This window comes from Eulemur rufifrons, chromosome 14 (genome assembly GCF_041146395.1).
Source record: "Eulemur rufifrons isolate Redbay chromosome 14, OSU_ERuf_1, whole genome shotgun sequence".
NCBI classification, from domain to species: Eukaryota; Metazoa; Chordata; class Mammalia; order Primates; family Lemuridae; genus Eulemur; species Eulemur rufifrons.
In genome coordinates, this window is record NC_090996.1 from 8130333 (window position 1) to 8151318 (window position 20986).

The window sequence follows — 20986 nt, forward strand, 5'->3', positions numbered from 1 at the left end:
CACAGAAGGATGGAGGCTAAATGTAGCGACCCCTCTCCCCCAGCGCCACCGCCCACCCTCTCTCGGCCAGCCCTGTCTCAGCAATACTCTCTGTTCTCCCCACCACCCGCCCCTGCCATGGGGTTGTTTGAAAGAAATACAGCACGCATCACAGCTACGTTGCTTTTGCAGGAGATCTCAATGGTGGCTCAGACTCGGGTAGGGAGGAGGAGAGCAGTGGAAGGATTAAGGCTTTGTTTTGGACATTTAGAGTTGATGGGACTTGCTGATGGTTTGGATGCGGAGGGTGAGGGGAAGAGAGGGTGCAAGGATGACTCCTAGGCCTGAGGCTCCACACCTAGGTGGCTGGCAGGGGTGCCAAGAGAAGAGGGGCAGAGTGGGGTGAGCAGGACACCAAGAGGCCTGCTTCGGACATATTACGCTTGAGAGACTTATTGGGCATCAAGCAGAGATATCAAGCAGGCAGGATACGTACGGGGCTTGAGAAGGTCTCAGCTGGGGACAGGAAGGTGGTATGACCAGCATATAGATGGTTCTTAAGGTCAAGAGGGACTGGGTGAGACCACTACACAGGACAGCCCTTCTAGTCTTGAGACACAAGCTTGGCCACGTGACCCTCCCTAAAGATGCTGAGTGACCCGCCTGTAGAAATTTGATGATCCCAATATGGATTTTACCCCCAGGCGTCTAGAACAAGGATATCAGATGTTTCTCAGGGTCTCACTAATTCCTATTTTGCGTGGCACAACTTTCCTGAGCAACAGGGAGAAATGGCACTGCCGTTGATGAGTTAACAGGGAATTGATTTTTTTTTAAAAAAACTGAAGGTCGTCCGGTCGCGGTGGCTCACGCCTGTAATCCTAGTACTCTGGGAGGCCGAGGCAGGTGGATCATTTGAGCTCAGGAGTTCGAGACCAGCCTGAGCAAGAACAAGACCCCATCTCTACTAAAAATATAAAGAAACTGGCTGGACAACTAAAAATACATAGAAAAAAATTAGCCAGGCATGGTGGCACATGCCTGTAGTCCCAGCTACTCGGAAGGCTGAGGCAGAAGGATGGCTTAAGTCCTGGAGTTGGAGGTTGCTGTGAGCTAGGCTGATGCTGCGGCACTCTAGCCTGGGCAACAGAGTGAGACTCTGTCTCAAATAAATAAATAAAGGTCACACACAAATAATTCATACCAGAAGTTTTTTTTTTTAAAAGTTTGCCTTTTGAACTTGCCAGAAAAAAACTAAAAAAAAGTTAAAAAATTTTCTATAGTAAGATAATTAAGTGACAGTCTGCAGGCTGCTAGGAGATCGGGTAATGTTTAGAGGACACTTGTCCAAGACTAGCAGGCAAGAGTTGAGACTTTGATCTTTGCTAATCACCTCTCTCCACCTCCACTGTTTTTCCAACATCATTTACAATGACTCCTGGGCTAGCAGGTGCAGCTGTGTTCACTTCCCACAAGTCTTCCCCTCTCCCGCTGGCTTCTCGCCAAGGGCATAATATTTGGGGTCGATGTCCAGGGAACAGAGACTGCCTAGACTCAGTGGGGGCTCTCACCTGGGAATCCATCTCTTGGCGTTTGATCTGGGTCAGCGTCATGCCCGAGAAGTCCATATTGTCTGCAAGGATGGAAACGAGAAAGCCTTGTCCAATATGACCCCTGGCAGATGGGTGCCCGAGGGAGGCGGCCCAGTGCCAGTGCTCTGCTGAGATGCCTGGCTTGCCCACCGAGGGAGGAAGCGAAGGAAGGATCAAGTGGTTATGGCGTAAACAGGATCCAACCTCCACAGGGTCAACCAGGCTTCTAGAATCATTTCTCTAAATCCAGAGAAACAGCTAAATAGGGAATCTACTGAAGGGGCTGCCACTGTACTGATGTAAACAGCGTGCCTACGTGGTGTCCCGCCTTATGAGAAAATAAGTATGGACGTAAAAAGAAGAAAAATAAGAAAGGATTTAGAAACAGAACCATGGGACATCGGGATCATGGGTAAGAAGGCAGAGAATGGGCAGAACAGAGTGGGCAAGAACAGCATCCCTTCTGCAAGGCTACCTGTCTCCTCGATCTGTGATTTGCCAGAAATGGTTGAGGCCACAACCCCAGCAGTGGCCTGGTTCACTCCCCGAGAGGCCTGCTGCAGCTGGGCGAGGTTGGGGCTGTCCTTATCGGCTTTTACCTGCCAGAACAAAGCAGATTTAGGTTTCCACAACACCTAGAGCTGCGAGGACCATAATCAAAGAGTTGGTCTGATGGTTCTTGACAAATAGGTGTGATCCATGATAGTTATCGATTAATTAACTTCTCAAAAAATTACTGCCTATAGGGTCAGCTCTTAGCATAACGGTAATATGAAAAATTATTCCCGGCTTATTTACATGGTGACCCCAAACTGTAGCTTTATCACTTATTAGGATAGAGTGTCCCAGTCGTGGAAAGCAATTTGGGACAAGAAATAAGAACAAACAAAAGACACTCAATGGGTACTGTCAAACTCTCAAAAGGAGTTCAGTTATAAGCCTTGTTTGAGAATTAGTTGGGGCAGCGATTCAAATCAGGAGACTAGTGAGAAGTCACGGAATCTCAGAGCCAAGCCAAATGACTTGTTTATTGCACCAACCTATTCCTTATTCGAGAATTCCTCGAACGCCGGGATTGCTAATCAGAGGCTGGCATGGCTGGGACCCTCCAAGGCCACTTGTAACAGAAGTGAAGAGAGCCATGAGGATGCATGCATGCTGGGTAGAGGGGCTCCTTGCTGACAGACGAAAGGCGTCTAGAGGAGGGCGGTGTGGGACCCAACCCACTTGGACCGTGGATAAATCACCTGTTCTCGGGGCCAGTTCCACTGACCAAGGACTCTAAAGTAGCCAAGGACTCTCTCACCGGGCCTCACAGTCCAGCGCAGGTCGTACCTTGGATGCAGCCACGAGCTGGGCTGTGCTAGCAGCAATTTCATGTGAACACACCATTAGCTCCTCAAACTTCCCTCTGCCTTGGACCACCAGATCAGCTGCGTCCCTGATAGGAAAAGACAAGAGGGCTGCAGGTAGGCTGCAGCCGTCATGACCCCACATCCAGACCCCCATCGCCCTGCTGGACAGGGAGGGGCCAGCCTGCTCTGCATCACCCGGAGACCCAGGCTCCCTGGCAAACTTTTGACTTCCTTATCAACAGTTCGTTTCTAGGGGACAGGTTTTTCCCCCTTAGCTATGGTTTGGGGCTGATCAATGGAACGAGGGGGTGGGGAGAGGAGCCCTGGGACCAACTTACACCATGACGGTGGCTCCCCAGCCCACAGCTTTGGAGGCTGAGATGAGTCCTTCTGTCCACCGAGAGTTCTTGGCGTAAAACTCTTTAGGGGATGCTGTACCCTAGGGAAGTAAAAAATAAATAAATAAATAAATAATAATAATAGCTACCTTTTATTGAGCACCTACTATGTGACAAGTGCTTTTATACATATTATCCCATATGGTCTTCACAGTAACTCTCAGAGGTAAGCATTATTTTATTCCCATTTTACAAATAAGAAAACTAAGGTTCAGAGAGGCAAAAATGCTTTTCCCAAGGCTATGCGGTACATAAATGGAATCCTGGGCTTTTCTGACTCTAAAACTTGTATGTAGCATTTCTATTATAGCACAATGTTTCTATATTGCATATATAAGAATATATATATGTGTTCATATATGAATAAGTTATAATTTGAGGGGAGTCTAGTTGCTCTCCATGATTTGTCAAAAGAGGAGAGTATGCAGTGAATAATTTTTAAAAATATTTATTTTTTGGCTGGGCGTGGTGGCTCACACCTGTAATCCTAGCACTCTGGGTTGCTGAGGTGGGAAGATTGTTTGAGCTCAGGAGTTTGAGACCAGCCTGAGCAAGAGCAAGACCCCGTCTCTACTAAAAATAGAATAAATTAGCCAGATATCATGGTGCTTGCCTGTAGTCCCAGCTACTTGGGAGACTGAGGCAGGAGGACTGCTTGAGCCCAGGAGTTTGAGGTTGCTGTGAGCTAGGCTGATGCCACGGCACTCTAGCCCAGCCAACAGAGTGAGACTGTCTTAAAAAAAAAAAAAAAAAAAATTGATTGATGATTGACTTATTGATTGTAGAGACAGCATCTTGCTATGTTGCCTGGCTGGTCTCGAACTCCTGACCTCAAACAATCCTCCCACCTGGGACTCCCAAAGTGCTGGAAGTGCTGGAATTACAGGCGTGAGTCATCATGCTTGGCCTCAAAAACTTATTTCTACTTGGATTTAAAAAATGTTTTTATGCTTTGGAAGTGTCTGATAGCCTGAGACTCTGCAGATACTCAGTCCATCTATTTTAGGGACAGAAAACATCACCCCTCAGTCTGATAAAAAGCACCACCAAAGCCGACATGGCTACTGTCTTTATAGGATTGTTTTCAGGCTCATAACTCCTTCCCTGGACTTAGGCTTCCAAAGCTGCAGCTGCGTTACAGGGATGTGAGGGAAAAACAGGATGACAATAATGCCAGCAAAGGCGTGAGAACACGAAGTGACCTGTCCACAAGAGGCTGACAGCAGAGTCTGTCTGTGAATTACAGCGAGTGGACCTGGCTGTTGAAAACAGGCGTGGCAAAGCCCCCTGTGAAAAGTCAGGTTCAAGTTCGCTCTTGGGATCTGTCCAGTTTCCAAAAGTCCTCACATCCTCCCCAGAGGGCCCAGACTTGCAAGGTAAGTGGCTTCCACGGCAAGTTCCAATGACTTGAGAGCTGGCTCTGGGAGCTATGGCTGACCACCCCCTGGGGAGCTGCCAGGGCCCTGGCTTCTCCACACGGCATCTGCTGACATCCACAGGAGTGGCAGCTACACCCTCATGTGGACACGCAGACAAGACGGCAGCATCACTAGAGTTGAGGGAAGTGGGACTCTGTCACCCACGCTCACCCTGCCGCTCTCCACGATCTCTCTCTGGAGGTCCTTGGAGGCCGCGATCAGCACCTGAATAGCTTGCATGAGGCCGGTACAGGAACCAAGGATCCTGCCAAAAAAAAAAAAAAAAGTCAGGGACGCACAGAGACTAAGAACAATGAAGACGACAGTTGTCTTTTTCACTGCCAGTCACAGGCAAGCTTGGAGTGGGAAAGAGAGGCAGGGACGGTGCCACGCTTGCTAGAATGCTCTGGGGTGAAGCCCCGAAGGAGCAGCAGGGGAGTGAGAAGATGTGATTGTGGATTTTCCTCGTAAGGAACAGTTAAGTCCTGATTCCTGGGGCTTGTTTTCCGCTACACTGCAATGGCAAATTGCTGTCATCATTACAATTGTCCTCAACAGTTACATGGACTCGGCCCTCCCCGTGGCTGCTAATGTGCCAGGCCAACTCCCTAACAGGTGCTCCCACACGGTGACGATGGCCCCTGCTCCCCTGGGTGCGACCGTGCTGCTTGACTGACCTTTCGTTCACCTCCAGTTTGACTCCTGTGTCTCCTGCTCGCGACTTGCTGAGCATTTCCTGTTAGAAAGAAGCACGGTTTCCAAATACGTCACGAGCACTGAGAATCTACCGATGTCCCGCCACACCTTGAGCCCGACATCCTGCGGTAGCGGGGAAACCCGAATCTAGAAGTCCCCGTGCACGTCCTTGAGCGAGTCAGGAAAAGAATCAGACTCCAGTCGACTGAGGCGGGACGCAGCCCCGGCACGCTGGCTCTGCAGTCCGCTGAGTGTCTCCACGTCCTGGCAGCCAGGCTGACACGCACAGAGCCACAGCACCAGGCCAAAGGGCAGCGACCACCAGGTCCTACGGCAGGGGCTCACACCACGGCAGGTGGCCTGAGTCTTCCGCCAAAGGAGCAACGTGTGACCTTCCCTGTGGTGCCCACCCAGCTTTTTCTGAGAGGATCGTTGCCACTGATTTACTGAGTGCCCGGCACGGAGACAAATGTGCATGGTCCCACCTAACTCTGACAACAGCCCTCCGGGGCAGGCGTTACTCTCACTCCCAACACACGGAAACAGAACCTGAATCTTGGCGAGGTGCAGGCAACTTAACCGAGTTATACGGCTCACAAGTGGCCATTCCGGAACGTGAACCCAGGGTGGTGTGACACCAAAGTACCTGATCCCTGAGGACGCTGCCCACCCTCCTCCCAGAGGGGCTTCTCATTCTCTGCCCCTCAGAGAAGCTCATGGGTCCAGGTTTTGGCTCCTTTGGAAGGGGCCTCTGCAGCCACCATGAGTGACTGAGGCACGTAGAATGCGCAACGTCGCCAAAGGGCAGCCCCCGAGCGTGGCTGCGGGAGATCCTGCGGAAGCTGCCCATACCTCTATTCTGGCCGTGGCGGTCTCAATGGCAGCTGAAGTGGCAGCCATCTCCTTGTCCACCAGGTCTCCCAGCTCCTCCTGTTTGAAGTCCAGGCCCCTGGGCAGGAGCTCCTGTGAAGGACATCACAAGGGCTGAAGCGACCCCTGGGCCTCCTCTCTCCCCTCCTCCGGCAGACCCGTAACCCTTAACAGACAGGAGGGGTAGGAGGGCCCCTCACCCCGCCAAACACTTTCTGCGAGCCACAGAAAGGGGGCATCTTTCATGGACCTCATCCTCCCGTGAACTCCGGAACCTCACACTCCTCCTCACTCAGAACCCACCTCCTTCCAGAAAGCCACCGCTGCCTGGACCCAGCCCCTATCTGCGCAGTGCAAGTGATATTTGCTAACGTGGAAGGTATTTTTAAAACTTTCCCAAATACAAGTGATACCTTCCAACCAGTCTGACCCCGAGTTAACTTTGCTTCCACAGCCGTCACAGGAGGCAGTGACTGCTCCTGTTGGAACGAAGTGCTGACGGATAGCAAAGCCCATGGTTTTTAAAAACGTTGTATGTTTTAGTTTGATTTTTGTTATTAAACAAAAGACATAATCAGATCTCTGTTTTGGGAAGAGAGCAGAGGAAAGAGGCCATAGGCTGGAAAACTAATCAGAGGCTGTTTTAGGAGCCTAAACGAGAGAGGAAAAGGATCTGAATTCTGGCCCTGGCTCTTCCTTCCCCTTATTACCACACGTTTTAGGAATTAATTAAATGCTACCTTGTACTGTACTTTTTTTTTGGAGACTGGGTCTCACTCTGTTGCCCAGGCTGGAGTACAGTGTGCAATCATCGCTCTGCAGCCTCGAACTCCTGGGCTCAAGCAATCCTCCTGCCTCAGCCTCACAAGTAGCTGTGACTACAGGTGTGCACCACCATGCCCGGCTCATTTTCTTTTCTTTTGTTTTGTAAAGACAGGGTCTTACTCTGTTGCCTAGGCTAGTCTTGAACTTCTGGCCTCAAGCAATCCTCCTGCCCCGGCCTCCCAAAGTGCTGGGGCTAAAGGCGTGAGCCACTGCGCCCGGCCCTCGTACTGTGCTCTTAAAATAGATCTTTATTGCAGTTCTTATCACACTGTATGGAAATGGTTGATTTTCTTATTTTTCTTTCCCGTAGAGTCCTTGTCTCATTTGTCCCTATATAACCTCACCTAACCCAATTTCTGCTTTATAGGACACATCCACTACAACTTTATCACATGAAAAAACACACAATTATCTCCATTTTAGGTACTACCTACCCAACCAGGTAACAATCACTGGAGACAGGGAAGCCGCTTACACTTCTTTGATATTGCCTGGCATTGTGATGATGACAAAGACTGTCAGTTAATGAATTAAATATAGCTCGGTAAGCAGGCAGGGGTCAGATTTTCCAGCTCTAACTCTCTCTTTCTAAAATCAAGCTGTGGCCAGGCACAGTGGCTCATGCCTATAATCCCAGCGCTTTGGGAGGCCGAGGTGGGAGGATCGCTTGAGGCCAGGAGTTTGAGACCAGCCTGGGCAACATAATGAGACCCGATCTCTACAAACAATTAAAACTAGGCATGGTGGCGCGCACCTGTAGTCCCAGCTACTCGGGAGGCGGAGGCGGGAGTATGGCTTGAGCCCAGGAGTTCGAGGCTGCAGTGAGCTGTGATCGCTGCACTCCAGCCTGGGCAACAGAATAAGACTCTGTCTCTAAAAAATAAAAAGTATATATATAAAATAAAGTAAACAGAATCAGATTTTCAGTACAGAAGGAACTGCCTTACAGCATCACTGACTCCCTGGCAGTGCACCAGCACTCACACCCAAGAAGTTTCCTCACTAATAATGCTGAAAGTACCTCGCCAATGGCCTTGATCTTGCTCAGGCAATTCCGCATGGCTGTGCTGTCAGCATTCTCAGCGGTTCCCTCTTCCTCCAGGGCGGCCAGGTAGATGAGGGTCTCCCTGCCGTACTCCTTACAGGCCTCCGTCAGAGCTGGAGACACAAGGCGACAGAGACTTTTACAAGCCCTCCGCTCCCAGCTTTTGTGAATGGCCCCTCACGCCCTGGTACTCACAGTCGGCAGGCTCCGGCGGGCTTCTAAGGCTGGTGGTGCTACAGTGAGCAATGGTGTCACTGGTCAAATGTGCAAGCAGGATTACTGAATGGAGCAGTCCACCGATATCTGCCAGGAGTGTAAAGAGGGACGTTTCTCAGGCCTGGCTGAGGGTGGCACCCTCATACCCACTTCTGCCCTGGCTGTACGAGTGACACACACTCCCTTCCTGGTGCACAGGAACCTACCAGTATTCACATATTCAAGCGCTTCTGAACCCCACCTGGCCAGCACCAATGACAGAGCCTGTCCTGTGCCCTTCGTACCTTCTGGGCAGGCCAGATACTGGCTCCAGCTTTTTTCCAGTTGATCAATACAGCTGGAAACAGACTTGACCGTGGAGAGAAGGTGATCTGTGAAAGAGAAGACAGGGCAAATTCAGAGCAGGTTCTAGCTCGCGTCACCCTTGTCAGTTAAGCCACCGGATGGAGGAGCTTGCTGAGCGAGTGGCCGCAGCCCCGCAGGAGTTGCCCTGAGATACGAGAAGGGAGATTGTTCGCTCTGCTGGTACTGAGGTGATGTGTGTGATTGTCTTGCTGGACAAGCTGAGCCTATCTGGTCCCTTAGCCAACGATTTCCCAATACTGCCGCTCATATGAAATCAGGGCTTTTCCGTGAAGTCTCCCAAGGCCCTTTGAGTCTCACTGCTCTTGAGCCCAGACCCTTGGCTCTCTCAGGCTGGTCTACGCTCATGCTCTGCACGCCACGGTCATGCCCACTGCCCTGCATCCACGGGGCCATGCAGAACACGCAGCACAGGAGTTAAAAGTGTGGGCTCTGAAGTCCCACTGCCCTGGTGTGGCTCCGCGCTCGACCATTCCCGGCCGTGTGACCTCAGGCAGCCTGTGCCTGCTTCCTCTTCTGCAAACGGGGAACAGCAGGACCCCTTCGCGGTGTCGCTGGGAGGAACAGCTGGGCCCAGGCATGTAATGTGCTTGGGCGAGCGCCCTCAGTGAAGCACATAGGAAGCGCTCAGTAAACGTCAGCTGTTTTTAGTATTTTCACCCCCACCTCTCCTTCTCTTCACTGGCTCCTAACTGTCTTCTTCTTTCAATACCCAGCTCATAACATAACGTCTCTTCTCAGAATCCGCCCACGAGTGCCCCAGTTCCTGGCATTCCCTCAGTAAATGAGGTACCCAGTGTGCTCTTTCATTTGTAACTGCTGCGTTTCTTCGCAGACGGGTTCCCTGCTGAATAAGCTATAATAGTCCTTGCTGAATACTTCATCAGATGCAGACCTTTCGATTTGATGATAAAAATCGAGTGTCAGCTGTTTCCTGCCTTCTGCTTCGTCTTTCAGTGGGACCTCTCGTTACTGTGCCAACGTGGGCCCTTGGCTTGAAAGTGAGCTGTGCTGAGATCTGCTCGTGGTCACGGCCACAGCCTCACAGCCCCCCTGTGCCTGAGTGCTCCCCCTCTACTGTGCACGAAGCCCTGCCCCTTCCTTGGGACTCGCCTACATGCATAGTGGGTGGTGGGCCCTTCCTCCCTGTGGTTATGCTGCGTGTTTTGTTTTTATTTTTGTTTCTAGAGACAGGGTCTTGCTCTGTTGCTCAGGCTGGAGTGCAGTGGTACAATCATAGCTCACTGTAACCTCAAATTCCTGGGCCCAAGCCCAGAGATCCTCCCACCTCAGCTTCCTGAGTAGCTGGTACTACCAGCACATGCCACCACTCCTGGCTAATTGTTTAAAACAAATTTTTTTATAGAGATGGGGTCTCACTATGTTGCCCAGACTGGTCTCAAACTCCTGGCCTCAGCAAACCTCTACCTTGGCCTCCCAAAGTGCCAGATTACGGCGGAAGTCACTGCGCCCAGCTCATGCTGGGATTTTTATTGTTTTTGCCACTCCAAGTTTTCTAATGCTTCCCTGCCTAGACTTGAAGTTCATGAGCAACTACATCTTGATTCAGACCATAGTTTCCCCATAGAGGACACAGAGCTGTCTGCCTCCTACTTGCTGCCACAATTGTTCCAGGGCTCAGCTCCCAGGGGATGTTTCATCAGTGTGACCCACTGACGAAGGCGGTGGTTATCACACCTGGGGGCTTTGGAAAATGCTACTGCTCAGGCCTCTGCTGCAGACAGCCGATCTACACTGGGACCCGGGCACCCCAGGTGATCCCGACATGCGGCTGGGCTGAGGACCCCCGAGCTCAGTTTCACATGGGATTCAACGCCAACCGGTAGCATCAGGCTTTAGGGACCTGGAGCCTGCGAGCTGGGCAACTGGGAGAGTACCTGCAGACCCAGCACAGCTGACGAGCGCGGGTTCTTCGAGCTGGCTCAGGGCCTCTTGTATCACCTGCTCCGCAGACTTCCTCGACTCCACCAGAAGCATTTTTCGTTGGTCTTTCTTAAGCTGGCACATGGATTCCTAGAAAAGGTCCAGGGCAGTGAGAGTCTGCCCCAGACCCCAAAATGAGCCTGAGCAGCATCCACCTGTGACCTGGCTTGGGATCCTGGCATCTCAGCTCAAGGTGTTGCTAATGAGGTCCAAGCCAGTTAGCTTGACACAGAAAAACGCTTTTACTCTGTCCACAGGTGTGTGCTGCCGCCAGCTCTGGGGAAGGACCACTGCAACCCATTCTCACTCCTGGGAAGCTTCCCTTCTCGTAGGAAAACGAGAGTGCTTTGCTTCCCTCCACTGGCTCTGCGGGTGATGCAGGGCGGGCCGGCAGTAGGAGCTAGGCCTACAGAGTGCCTTCACCGTCGGGCCAAGGCCGCCAGCCCCTTCACGGCGCCCTCCCTGCCCCCTGCCTGCCTCCATGCACACACGGCAGCCCATTGGTGTGAGTTCTCCGGTGGTCAGCCCACCTGGGCCTCCGCTACTTGCCTCTGAGCTGGCCAGTTTGAGTTGGGCGTGTTCCAGCTGTTCCTGAAGGGCGGACAGTTCCTTCTCTCGAGAAGCCACAGAACTAACGAGGCTGGCCCGCTCCTTCTCGAGGTCGGTGATCTGGGCCACCCATTTTGCTTCTGACTGCAACAGCGACCAGGTAGGAAGAGGGAGACGCTGGATGAATTAAACTGTCCCCTTCCCAGAGACTCAACCCACCACCTGGCCACAAGGAACAGTGGCGGTGCCACTCTCATTCCCCCCGGGGACACCACAGCTGGCGCCGGCATGGCCACATGCAGGATGCTGGGTGACAGCAATACTGAAGCCAACAGGAAGGCAAGAAAAGGAGCTGCTCACCTGGGCAGAAGTTTCCAGGTTGCTCTGGAGGACCTGCAGCTCTAGTTTGCTGGTGGCAAGTTCTTGCTTCAAGCTCTCTAGAACTTCCAGCTGCTCTTGAGTCTGAAAGAGGAGAAAACAGGACTGTCATCTGGGTGGTGGTTACCAGGGATATGTAAAAATTGCCCAAGCTATCAACGAGGGATTTGTGAACCCTACTGTGTGTAAGTTATACCCCCCAAAAAAGTGCCTGGGCTTGGGGGACAGCAGGGAGGAGGTGAGACCCCAGAGGATACTTTTGGCTAAGTAGAATGCCAAGGGAGGAATTTTAGGGACATTTCCCAAACGTCATGCCTGCGCCCATAATCCTATAGCCAAACCGGATCTTTCTTTCGGGAACCCAGCACGTGGTACATTGAGGTGCTACAGCATCTCAACATCTTGAGTTGATTCCTTTTCTGAGTAGCGTTTTTCAAAGAGCAGGTTGGGAACCATTAGTAAGAATTTGCAGCTAGCATTTTAAACAATGCATTAAACAGAACAGAAAAATAGCCAAATAAATTCACGTGGTAAGGGCAAGTACTGCTTGGTGAAATTTCCATTTCCATGAGATAGACACATTTGTTTTTAACGTGGGGGTCACAGAAAATTGTGAAAGGCACCCCCTACGTCCAAGGCACCCAGTTTTCTCCACCCTACATCTCCTACTGGGCCTCTCAGCCTCTGATCCGCCTGCCGGCCCCACCCCAACATAGCGGGGTCCTCCCACCCACAATTCCCTGCAAATGCTCACCTTTCTCTGCTGTCCCTGTTTTCCCTTCGTCACACTGTCCTGGAGCCTCATCCTCGGGCAGCCTTTGCAGATTAGCCCCACTCAGCTTGGGTCCTTCCATTGTTTTGTGCCCCTAACTCGTGTGTGTGTATTGGTGACCGTGCCCTGCTATTCTGTGTGGCCTCCTGGTATACCCTCCCAGCTGTGTGGTGCCAGCCAACCCACAGAACTGCCCACGGAGCAGCAGACCACAGAGTCCCCGCCTGCCACCCACTCGACAGACACCCCCTTTGTTTCCGGGGTACGTCTTCTGCTCACCTTCCGCTGACCCTGGTCACTGATGCGCTCCAAGGTATCCTCCAGTTCTTTCTTCTCTCGTTCCAAATCTACCTGGGCTTGTCTGGCCACAGACATCTGTTTGGTCACCTCTGCATTCTGGAAGGGAAGAACACTGTCTTGAACTGGATGATCTCAGGCTTAAAGGACATCTCTCCCTTCTGGGACAAACGATCGCATGCAGAGCGTGAGTGGCCTGGAGTCGGACACGGGAATCGCTTTCCTGCCCAGGGGGAAGCGAGGATAAAGCTGTAACTTTGGGGTATCTACAAAATAATAAAGACAGTGGGCCCGGCACAAGACACAGGAGGCAGGAGAGCTTGAAAAGCTGTGGTCCCAGGGGATGGCGGCCACCCCCCAGCAATGTGGGGCCCGAGGGTCCCACCTTCCGCAGCAGGTCGGCGTGGTTCTGCACCAGCTCGCTGTACTTCTCCTTCAGCTTGCTGTAGCGCTGCTCGTTGGCCTGCGCCTTCCCTGCCGGCAAGCACCAAGGTGAGGACAGTCTGCCCTGGGGGGCCCCGCCCTCCTTCCCGTTAGCCAGGGGCCCTAGAGATCCTCCTTTCCTCCCACAATTGCATAGACCCTCTTCTCCCTCAAAATCCTACTTAAACAAACTTCTCTGGGAGGTTGTCTTTAATAAAAAGAATCCATTGCAGTAGGACCTCGCCAGGGATTCGTGCCTCCTCAGCATTTATGTACACGGCATTAATTTTATCAGGGCTTTTGGCTTTCGTGTCAATTTTTTTCTTAGGCCCTCTGGCCGGTCTCCCTCTCCTTTGGGTGCACACTCCCAGGGCAGCGCTCCGGTGTCCCCTTCCACAGTCCCCACCCCTGTGCTCAGCAGTGCCTCCCACGGGCTGTGCCTTCTGGACTCAAACCTGCCCTTTGTGCTTAGGGCGGGAGGTGGCATCCTGACGGGGCTCCCGGAAAGACGAAGGGCTGGGGCTCTGCCGCTCAGCTCCACCTTTAATGCCACTCTAGCCAGACGCGACCCCGAGCCCACCCTCGGCCCGCCCGGCGGCCTCTCACTCTCTATCTCGGTCAGGCTCCGCTGAGCCTTCTCGGTGTCCTCCCGCTGCCGCCGGAGCTCGTCCAGCTCTGCCCGGAGGAACTCGCACTCGTCGGCCGCCTGCTGCCGCAGGTGCCGCTGCTCCGCCAGCTCGGCTTCCAGCTCGCTGATGCGGCCCTTCAGCTGCAGAACGGCCCGCTGGCCCTGCGGGGGGACTCGGGTCACGAGGCCAGTCGCCCGCTGCCATGGGGTGGGGTGCTGGGCAGGAGAAGCAGGTCCTACTGGCTTCCTGCACTCGCCGAGTAAATGCCTAGTCCCCTGACGGGCCAAGTCCCGAGGTCTCGGGACAGTGGGGACTGGTCATTATGAGCCGACCACCACCCACAGGGGACGGTGGCCGGGGAATCCTGGTCCTAGTAAGAGTGGCCAGGGGCGGCGGAGGACAAGCCGAAGGAGGAAGGTGAGGACGCCGTGGCTGTCCCCGTAAAGTTGTGTGACCAGTCACAGCTCTGAGGGACAGTCATCGATACAGCACCAGACACCACACACAGCCACCAGAGCTACAAACCAAACTCTTCTTATTGCCACCTGAGAAGGATCTGCCTTGTCACCACAGCCTCCTAGACAGGTGGTGACCAAGGCCATCTCTGGGCATGGAGGGGACACTGTACCTGGCTGAAATGCTGCTCTCAAGGCACACACGGTGGCCCTGCATGACAATGGGGCCACGGGGAGACCAGGTTCTTCGGGCTTCAGCATTTCTACTGATTAACCTGGCCCCAGGACGTGGTCCAACAAGTGTCTACGTGATGCAAATTTACCATTAGAATCTGCCACGGTTTGAGGACAGAGGAGACCCCGTCGCGTACCTCAGTCTTTACGTTGTCCAGCTGTGCCTTCAGCACACTGATCTCTCTGTACAGCCGCTCAATTAAGTGGTCCCTGAGGAGAGGAGAACGCGTTTGCTCCCACCGTGATTCCACCTCTGTCCTTGTAATGCGGGCTGGGAGCTCGGGGAGCAAGTCAAAAGCTTGTATTTATTTGGGGAAAATTCTCTGAAACTCTATAAGCAATGTTACTTTAAGTGTCACCCGCTGCTAATCTAATACCCACAGGCCCACAGTTCCTGGTTTTCTTCTGGAATTACAGGGGCCAAGATGTGAGGATCAAGACATCCTCTATCTAGGACGCCCCAAGTGTCATTAAAGTCCCTCCCTGGCCAGGTGTCTCGAGGCGGATCATGGCTTAACTTAGCTCCTGCACCATCTGCTGGAACCCAGCTGGGATTCACTCACTTCTCATCCCTGTTGACGCCGTTCTGACTGTTGAAATTGAAGGGGTCGCTGCTGAACGAGCTGCCAAAGATGTCATCAAACTTGTTGTCAAACAAATTCTGCGGTGACCAAAGGGAGTGAGAACACGTTAAGAGAGCCCGAGAAGTTCTACGTGTGGGTCAACCCAGAGGCACGTCAGAAGGTGCCCTTTCTTAATCCGGGTCAGACTCACTTATGGCCGAACCACAGAGCAGGGTGCCCAGTCTAGGTCAGTGCCTGGTTAAGAAAAGGCTGAACCTGGTTAGAGCCCCTTAGCCTTGGCCAGGGCCTCGCCCAACCTTTCCCCTGCACTTGTGGGCAACGGGAAGGGCCATGTGGTCCCCACCTGCTGGGAGGGGTCCATGTCCATAAGGTCATCCTTCTCCAAGACCGGCTCGCTGTCAGGGGACGAGGCTTCCACCGGGATCACCACAACAGGGCTGATGTGTTCCGACAGGGCTGAGGCCCGCAGGAAGTTGGGTGGGTTCTGAAGAGGAGAGAAACATCCTCACCCGATGCCAGGCCCTGCCAGCCTCCAAGAGAGCGCCCGGGACTCCGCAGTGCCCAGGGCGTGTCCGGGCACACTCACCTCGGGCAGCTGAGGGATCTGAATGAGCCGCTTGAAGTACTGGAGGTTGCTGGAGCGGTAGAACAGATCTTTCAACCTAGGGGTGGAGAAGAGCCTGAGGGGTGCTGGGTGTCTTCAGCAGCCCCCGGTAGGGGACAGAGCAGCCACCCAGCCTTCCTGTCCTCTACCCAGCCCAAAGGCACAGGCTGTCAAGGAGATGAACTCCACGGCGCTGGGAGTCAATTATGATGCTACAGAGAAGGTCATTCACAGCCAGTCCTCAGCTGTCTGCTGGTGAGGAAGGACTAATTCACCCCACGAATCCTTTGGAAGAGCAGACAACCCAAAACTACCTTCTTCAGCACTGTGGATTATGTGTTGTTCTTTTGCAGACTTACCCTCCTGGGAATGTTGGGCTTAGAGTAACAATAAAATAAATTACTTTCTCTGAGAATAAAGCAACTAACCACAGGAAAAGGAAGGGAACTTAATTACAAGGTAGATCTTTTTTAATGACCTCCCCTTGTTTTTGAGCTACTTGTTATCTCAATTAGACCGTAAGTTCTAGAGAGGGGAGCCTGAGCCCTGTTGAGCTAGGTTTACCATAGTACCAGGCAGAAAAACAATCTATGTCCTAATGTCAGATGAATATGGGCATGAAGAAACCAACTTTTTTTTTTTTTTTCTCATTCTCAAATCTCTATTTGTTGCTGTTGGTTTTTTTTTTTAGAGACAGGGTCTCGCTCTGTCCCCCAGGGTGGAGTGCAGTGGTGCAATCATAGCTCATTGCAGCCTCAAACTCCTGGGCTCAAGCAATCCTCCTGCCTCAGCCTCCCGAGTAGCTGGGACTATAGGGTGTGCCACCACATCTGGCTAATTTTTTTTTTTTGGGTAGAGATGGGGTCTTGCTATGTTGCCCAGGCTGGTCTTAAACTCCTGGCCTCAAGTGATCCTCCTGCCTTAGCGTCCAGAAGTGCTAGGATTATAGGCGTGAGCCACTGCTCCCAGTTCTATTTTGAATCTAAACACTGAAGACCAAAAACCTGAGAGCATCGAGACTTACATATTCTGAGATAAAAGAGGATCATGGACCTCAGCACCCTCTACCTGCAGCACAGAATTTTCTCTAGCCCAGCCCAAAAAACTAAACCCCCAGGGTCTCCTTCCAGCCTGTGAGACACCAAGAGAGTTAGGTCTGTTCCGGTGACGTCATTGCTGCTTTCCCCAAGTTCAAGGGCAGTGAGGCCTCGGAGAGCAGCCGTGTCTGTGTGGAAGAGAAAGTGAGGTGGCTCCTCCAGGAGGTGTTTTCATAAGCCAGAGAAAAATGAAAGGAAATCAGATCACCTGACCACACATCCCCGTCTTTCTGGGCCGGAGCCAACAGTAATAGCCCGACTGCTTTCACAAGCTACCGGAATTTCACATTCCAGGAAATCAGCCCCGGGGGCCTGTCTCCTAAGATTTAGAAAGTCATTTATCACAGGACGTGTACTAGGCTTAGGGAAGGGAACAGGGGAAACCGGAGGGTCAGTACAACCCTGCACTTCTCCTACGATTGCTCCTGGGCAACCAGTGAGAGAAGCCTCAACTTGGGGGTTAGGTGCTGTGGTCAAGGACGAGGAAATTAACAAGAAAAACATGAGGGTCGAAATATACAGGGCTGGCCAGGATGCCCTTCTCAGCTCCCTCAGTCCTCCCCCTTCCTGGACATGCTTTCTTGAAGGATGGGCTCTGCTTCTCATCTACTCACCACTTCACCTCCCCAAATGCACCAGAATAATCTACTCCCCAGTCAGACAAGCTGTTCTCCTAGACTAGATCGCTGGCTAATGAGCTCATTAATTCATTCAAATATTTATTGAGCACCATGTGCTTCATGGACTGCTATTTGTCAGGTGCTAGGGATATAATAATCGTCAAAAAGTCCAAACAGAAAAAACAACCATGCCAGGAACTATGATGGAAACACAAGGGTGCCATGGCAGGGACCTTTGGGGTGGGGTTGGGCTGGAGGAAGAGGAGCAGGGAAGATGACCTGACTTACATAAGGGGGTCAGAGATTGGCCTTCTGACGAGGTGACAAAACATGACCTGGAGCTGGCCAGGCTGGGAGAAAAGCACCCCAAGAAGAGGGAACAGCAAGCGCGGAGGTCCTGATGGGGTATGTTCCAGGAATGGAAAGAAGACCCCCAAGTGGCCAATGCACCGTGAGCAACAGAGACAAGGTCAGAGGGGCAGGCAGGGGCCAGGCCACGAAGAGCTTAGATTTTATTCTACGTATAGCCAGGAGCCATTACGAGGTTTTGAGCAAGGGATTTATGTTTTTATAGGGTGTTCTATCCACTGGGTGAGAACCGTATTGCAGGTGGCAGAGTGGAAGCCCAGGAGGCCGGTCAATATTGGAGGGTTCTGGCAGGCAGCGACCCGGCAGGTGCGGGAAGAGATGGAAATGTGGAAGGAGCAAGGCGTATTGTAGGTATCACCTGAACCTGCCAATGGATCGGACATGGGGGATGAGGAAAATGGCAAGTTCCAGATCTCTGGCCTAAATGGATGGTGGCAGTATTTACTCAGATAGAAAGGATTAGGGGCAGAAAGGTTTTTTGGAAAAACCTAGAGTTCAGTTTGAGATTTACGTCTGGTGTATAGATGTCAAATCAGGCACGTGAGACCGTAGTTTCAGCTACGGATACAATAGTTAAAAGTTGTCTGCATGTAAATGCTATAAGACCAGAACTTAGGGAGAGGAAAAAGAGAAAAAGATGACGTCTTGGGCACAAGGCAGGTGACTGAAAAATGGATGAAATCTGTTTCTTCTGTATTCTTCCATGTGATTTATCAGAGAACCAACAGCTCCCCAGCCACTGGTAGGTTTGCTGCTGTCTGAGCTATTTTCTGTGCCTTTATCGCCTTAAAATGCTCATAACCTCGCCCCTCCAGTACGTTAAAGCAGATGCTCCTGCACAGCCGCACTGATTTTACGGCACTGTTTGACCCGCCTTCCTCTCTGTCACTCAAGCCACTTACTTTGTGAACTGCTCCATGAAGCGGTCCCGGTGGCCTTGCAAGGTGTCAGCTGGGAGGCCTGGAAGAAATTGGAAAGGGTGTGAGTGGGGAGGAGGACCAGAGGGCAGGCAAACCACAGCAGGGCTCCGGAGGGAGGGGACCAGCCATCCTGGGGCATGTGGCCAGCCCTGCCCGGGGCCACTCCTGGCCTAAAGTGGCCCCGAGGACTGGTTCCAGATAGAGCCCAGCAGGATCAGCAGGGGTGCAGGGGTGATCATCCTCAAAACCTTCCACTGCAGTTTGCTCCTGGGCACAGGGGAAGCTGTGTCCCTGGCCACAGAAGCAGTGGTGACCTGACCACGCCGCAGGCGCTGGAGGGGACGATCTCTCCCAGGTGCTATATGCTCAGCACCGCCGTGTGTTTTGGGCTGAGGCTCAGGACTAACGTTAGTCTGGGACAGATCCACACGGCCTGCCTGAGAGGATGCCTGTCATAAGGCAAAGGACACAGGACTGAGACTCAGGGGACTGAGATTAGTCCTGGCTTGGTCACTAGGCAGCTCTATGATGCCGCACACGCAGTGGCCTCTTAGGGCCAGTCTCCTCCCATGCAGAGCCCGTTCTCTGAGGTCCTTTCACCCTCCAGATTGTGTGAGTCTGTGTTTCAGCTGTAGGTCACGGCTCAGCAATCCTTTGAGTTTTGCTTTCTTATTTAAATTTAAATTCTAGTTATTTTTTAAATGGGCAATGCATGCACTCGGTATACGCAGGGAGCACATGTACAAAGCATGACCATTCCAAATGGCAACAGTGGACAGTGGAGGGATGTGTCACTTTACTTCCTTGGTCTTTCTCCCAAGGACCCTTAGCCTCAGTCAAATCTGGGGAAAAACATCGGAAAAAAATAAATTGAGGGATAGCCTACCAAAAAACCTGACCAGTACTCAAAACTGTCAAGGTCATCGAAAACAAGGCAAGTCTGAGAAGTGGTCACAGCCAAGAGAAGCCTAAGGAGACACGACCACTAAATGTCATATGGTGTCCTGGATGGGACTGGGGACAGAAAAGGATCTTAGGTAAAAACAGTGTCAATCCGAATGAAGTATGGACTTCAGTTAATAACAAGGTATCGATGCTGGATCATTAGTTGTGACAAATGTATCATTAACAACAGAGGAAGCTGGGTACAGGGTATATGGGAACTCTGTACTCTCTTTGTAACTTTTCCTGTACCTCTAAAACAAAAGTCTATGTTTAGTAAAGTATATACTGTACAGTGTCTCTCTTATCCCTTCCTGGGCCACAGCTCTCCTGTCCAGAGGCCATCAGTGTGGGTCTCATGAGCTGCCCTGCCTTTAACAAAGGCCCGTACACCCAAATACTTATTAATAATTACCTGCCTCTTCCCTTCCCACTTTATAAGAAGCCGGTGGTGATGTTCTACGGGGCAACTGTGTTCTGCAGCATCTTGGAAACAATACAAGTTCATCTGTGTTCAGTGTTTCTAAGCAGCCACCTCCCTTCTTCTGTTGGGGCTCAGTCCCCTGCCCCCTGCTCCCTTCCGCCACACCTACTTGCTCCAAAGCCTTTCTAATCCTTGAACAGCAAATTCTCATCTCCCTTCCACGAAACCATCCTGGATTAATCAGTGATGCTACTTTCTTGTTATGTTTAAATAACCAGATTTATTACCTGTCAATGGCCACAGTTATAGAGTATCCCTTATCCTATAAGGATATCTTTGTCCCTTCTGGGGTGCAAAACCTTGCTAGCATCCACTCGTGTCTTGGTTTTTCTTGGTTTGCCATCATCCACATACCCTGCATGGTGGCCGCCTTGGAGTGTGGCCCCGGGACCATGCACATCCAGATTTATCTGGGGATACGCAGACCCTAAACCCTACCAGACCTACTAATTTAAAGAACTAGGGCTCAGACACATCATTTTAAACAAGATGCGCACAAAAGAGTAAGAACTTCTGTTAAGACAGGTAGTTCTAAAATGTTTTCTGCTCAGGGCACCCTGGGATCTGGAGCCAGGTAAAGAACAGCCCTCCATGGTCTTGAGACGCTGTGTTATATTTTATATTTCTCTGCAAAGTTCCATTTGTGCAGAGATTGTGTTGATGAACGGTTTGGAAATCACTGCCTTAGCTCCTGTGGGTCTAGGCCAGGTGTGCTGTTATCTGTGTGGTTCCTAAAACTTACGTGACATGCTTGATGAACGGTGATGTGCTCCAGCTAGAGGCAGACAGAGAGGACCAGCCTGGGACACAACTACCGCCAGCCATGGGCTTTACTGGGCACACCAAAGTGTGGGCCCTGCTTTTTTGACAATGGTCAGAGCCCCAGGGTCTTTTGGAACAGAAGCGGAGGGCCAAGGCCACCGAGAGG

The 20986-nt window shown here is 51.9% G+C and overlaps 1 protein-coding gene across 4 annotated transcripts in view; it reads right to left on the minus strand.

The window, feature by feature from the left end:
- Positions 1-20986, minus strand: part of HIP1 (huntingtin interacting protein 1) — a 146992-nt gene that overhangs the window by 2556 nt on the left and 123450 nt on the right. For 3 of the 4 annotated variants that reach the window (XM_069486352.1, XM_069486351.1, XM_069486353.1), the window contains exons 9-29: positions 18615-18672; positions 15609-15684; positions 15366-15506; positions 15002-15099; positions 14576-14648; positions 13727-13910; positions 13083-13171; positions 12680-12796; positions 11611-11712; positions 11251-11394; positions 10656-10791; positions 8679-8765; positions 8374-8481; positions 8155-8291; positions 6291-6401; positions 5420-5478; positions 4914-5007; positions 3265-3365; positions 2907-3012; positions 2047-2170; positions 1551-1612 (exon numbers count right to left, since the gene is read on the minus strand). In XM_069486352.1, the coding sequence (XP_069342453.1) occupies positions 1551-1612; positions 2047-2170; positions 2907-3012; positions 3265-3365; positions 4914-5007; positions 5420-5478; positions 6291-6401; positions 8155-8291; positions 8374-8481; positions 8679-8765; positions 10656-10791; positions 11251-11394; positions 11611-11712; positions 12680-12796; positions 13083-13171; positions 13727-13910; positions 14576-14648; positions 15002-15099; positions 15366-15506; positions 15609-15684; positions 18615-18672 (2207 nt within the window). The remainder of the gene's footprint in view (positions 1-1550; positions 1613-2046; positions 2171-2906; positions 3013-3264; positions 3366-4913; positions 5008-5419; positions 5479-6290; positions 6402-8154; positions 8292-8373; positions 8482-8678; positions 8766-10655; positions 10792-11250; positions 11395-11610; positions 11713-12679; positions 12797-13082; positions 13172-13726; positions 13911-14575; positions 14649-15001; positions 15100-15365; positions 15507-15608; positions 15685-18614; positions 18673-20986) is intronic. The other variant, XM_069486354.1, reaches the window with a different exon arrangement.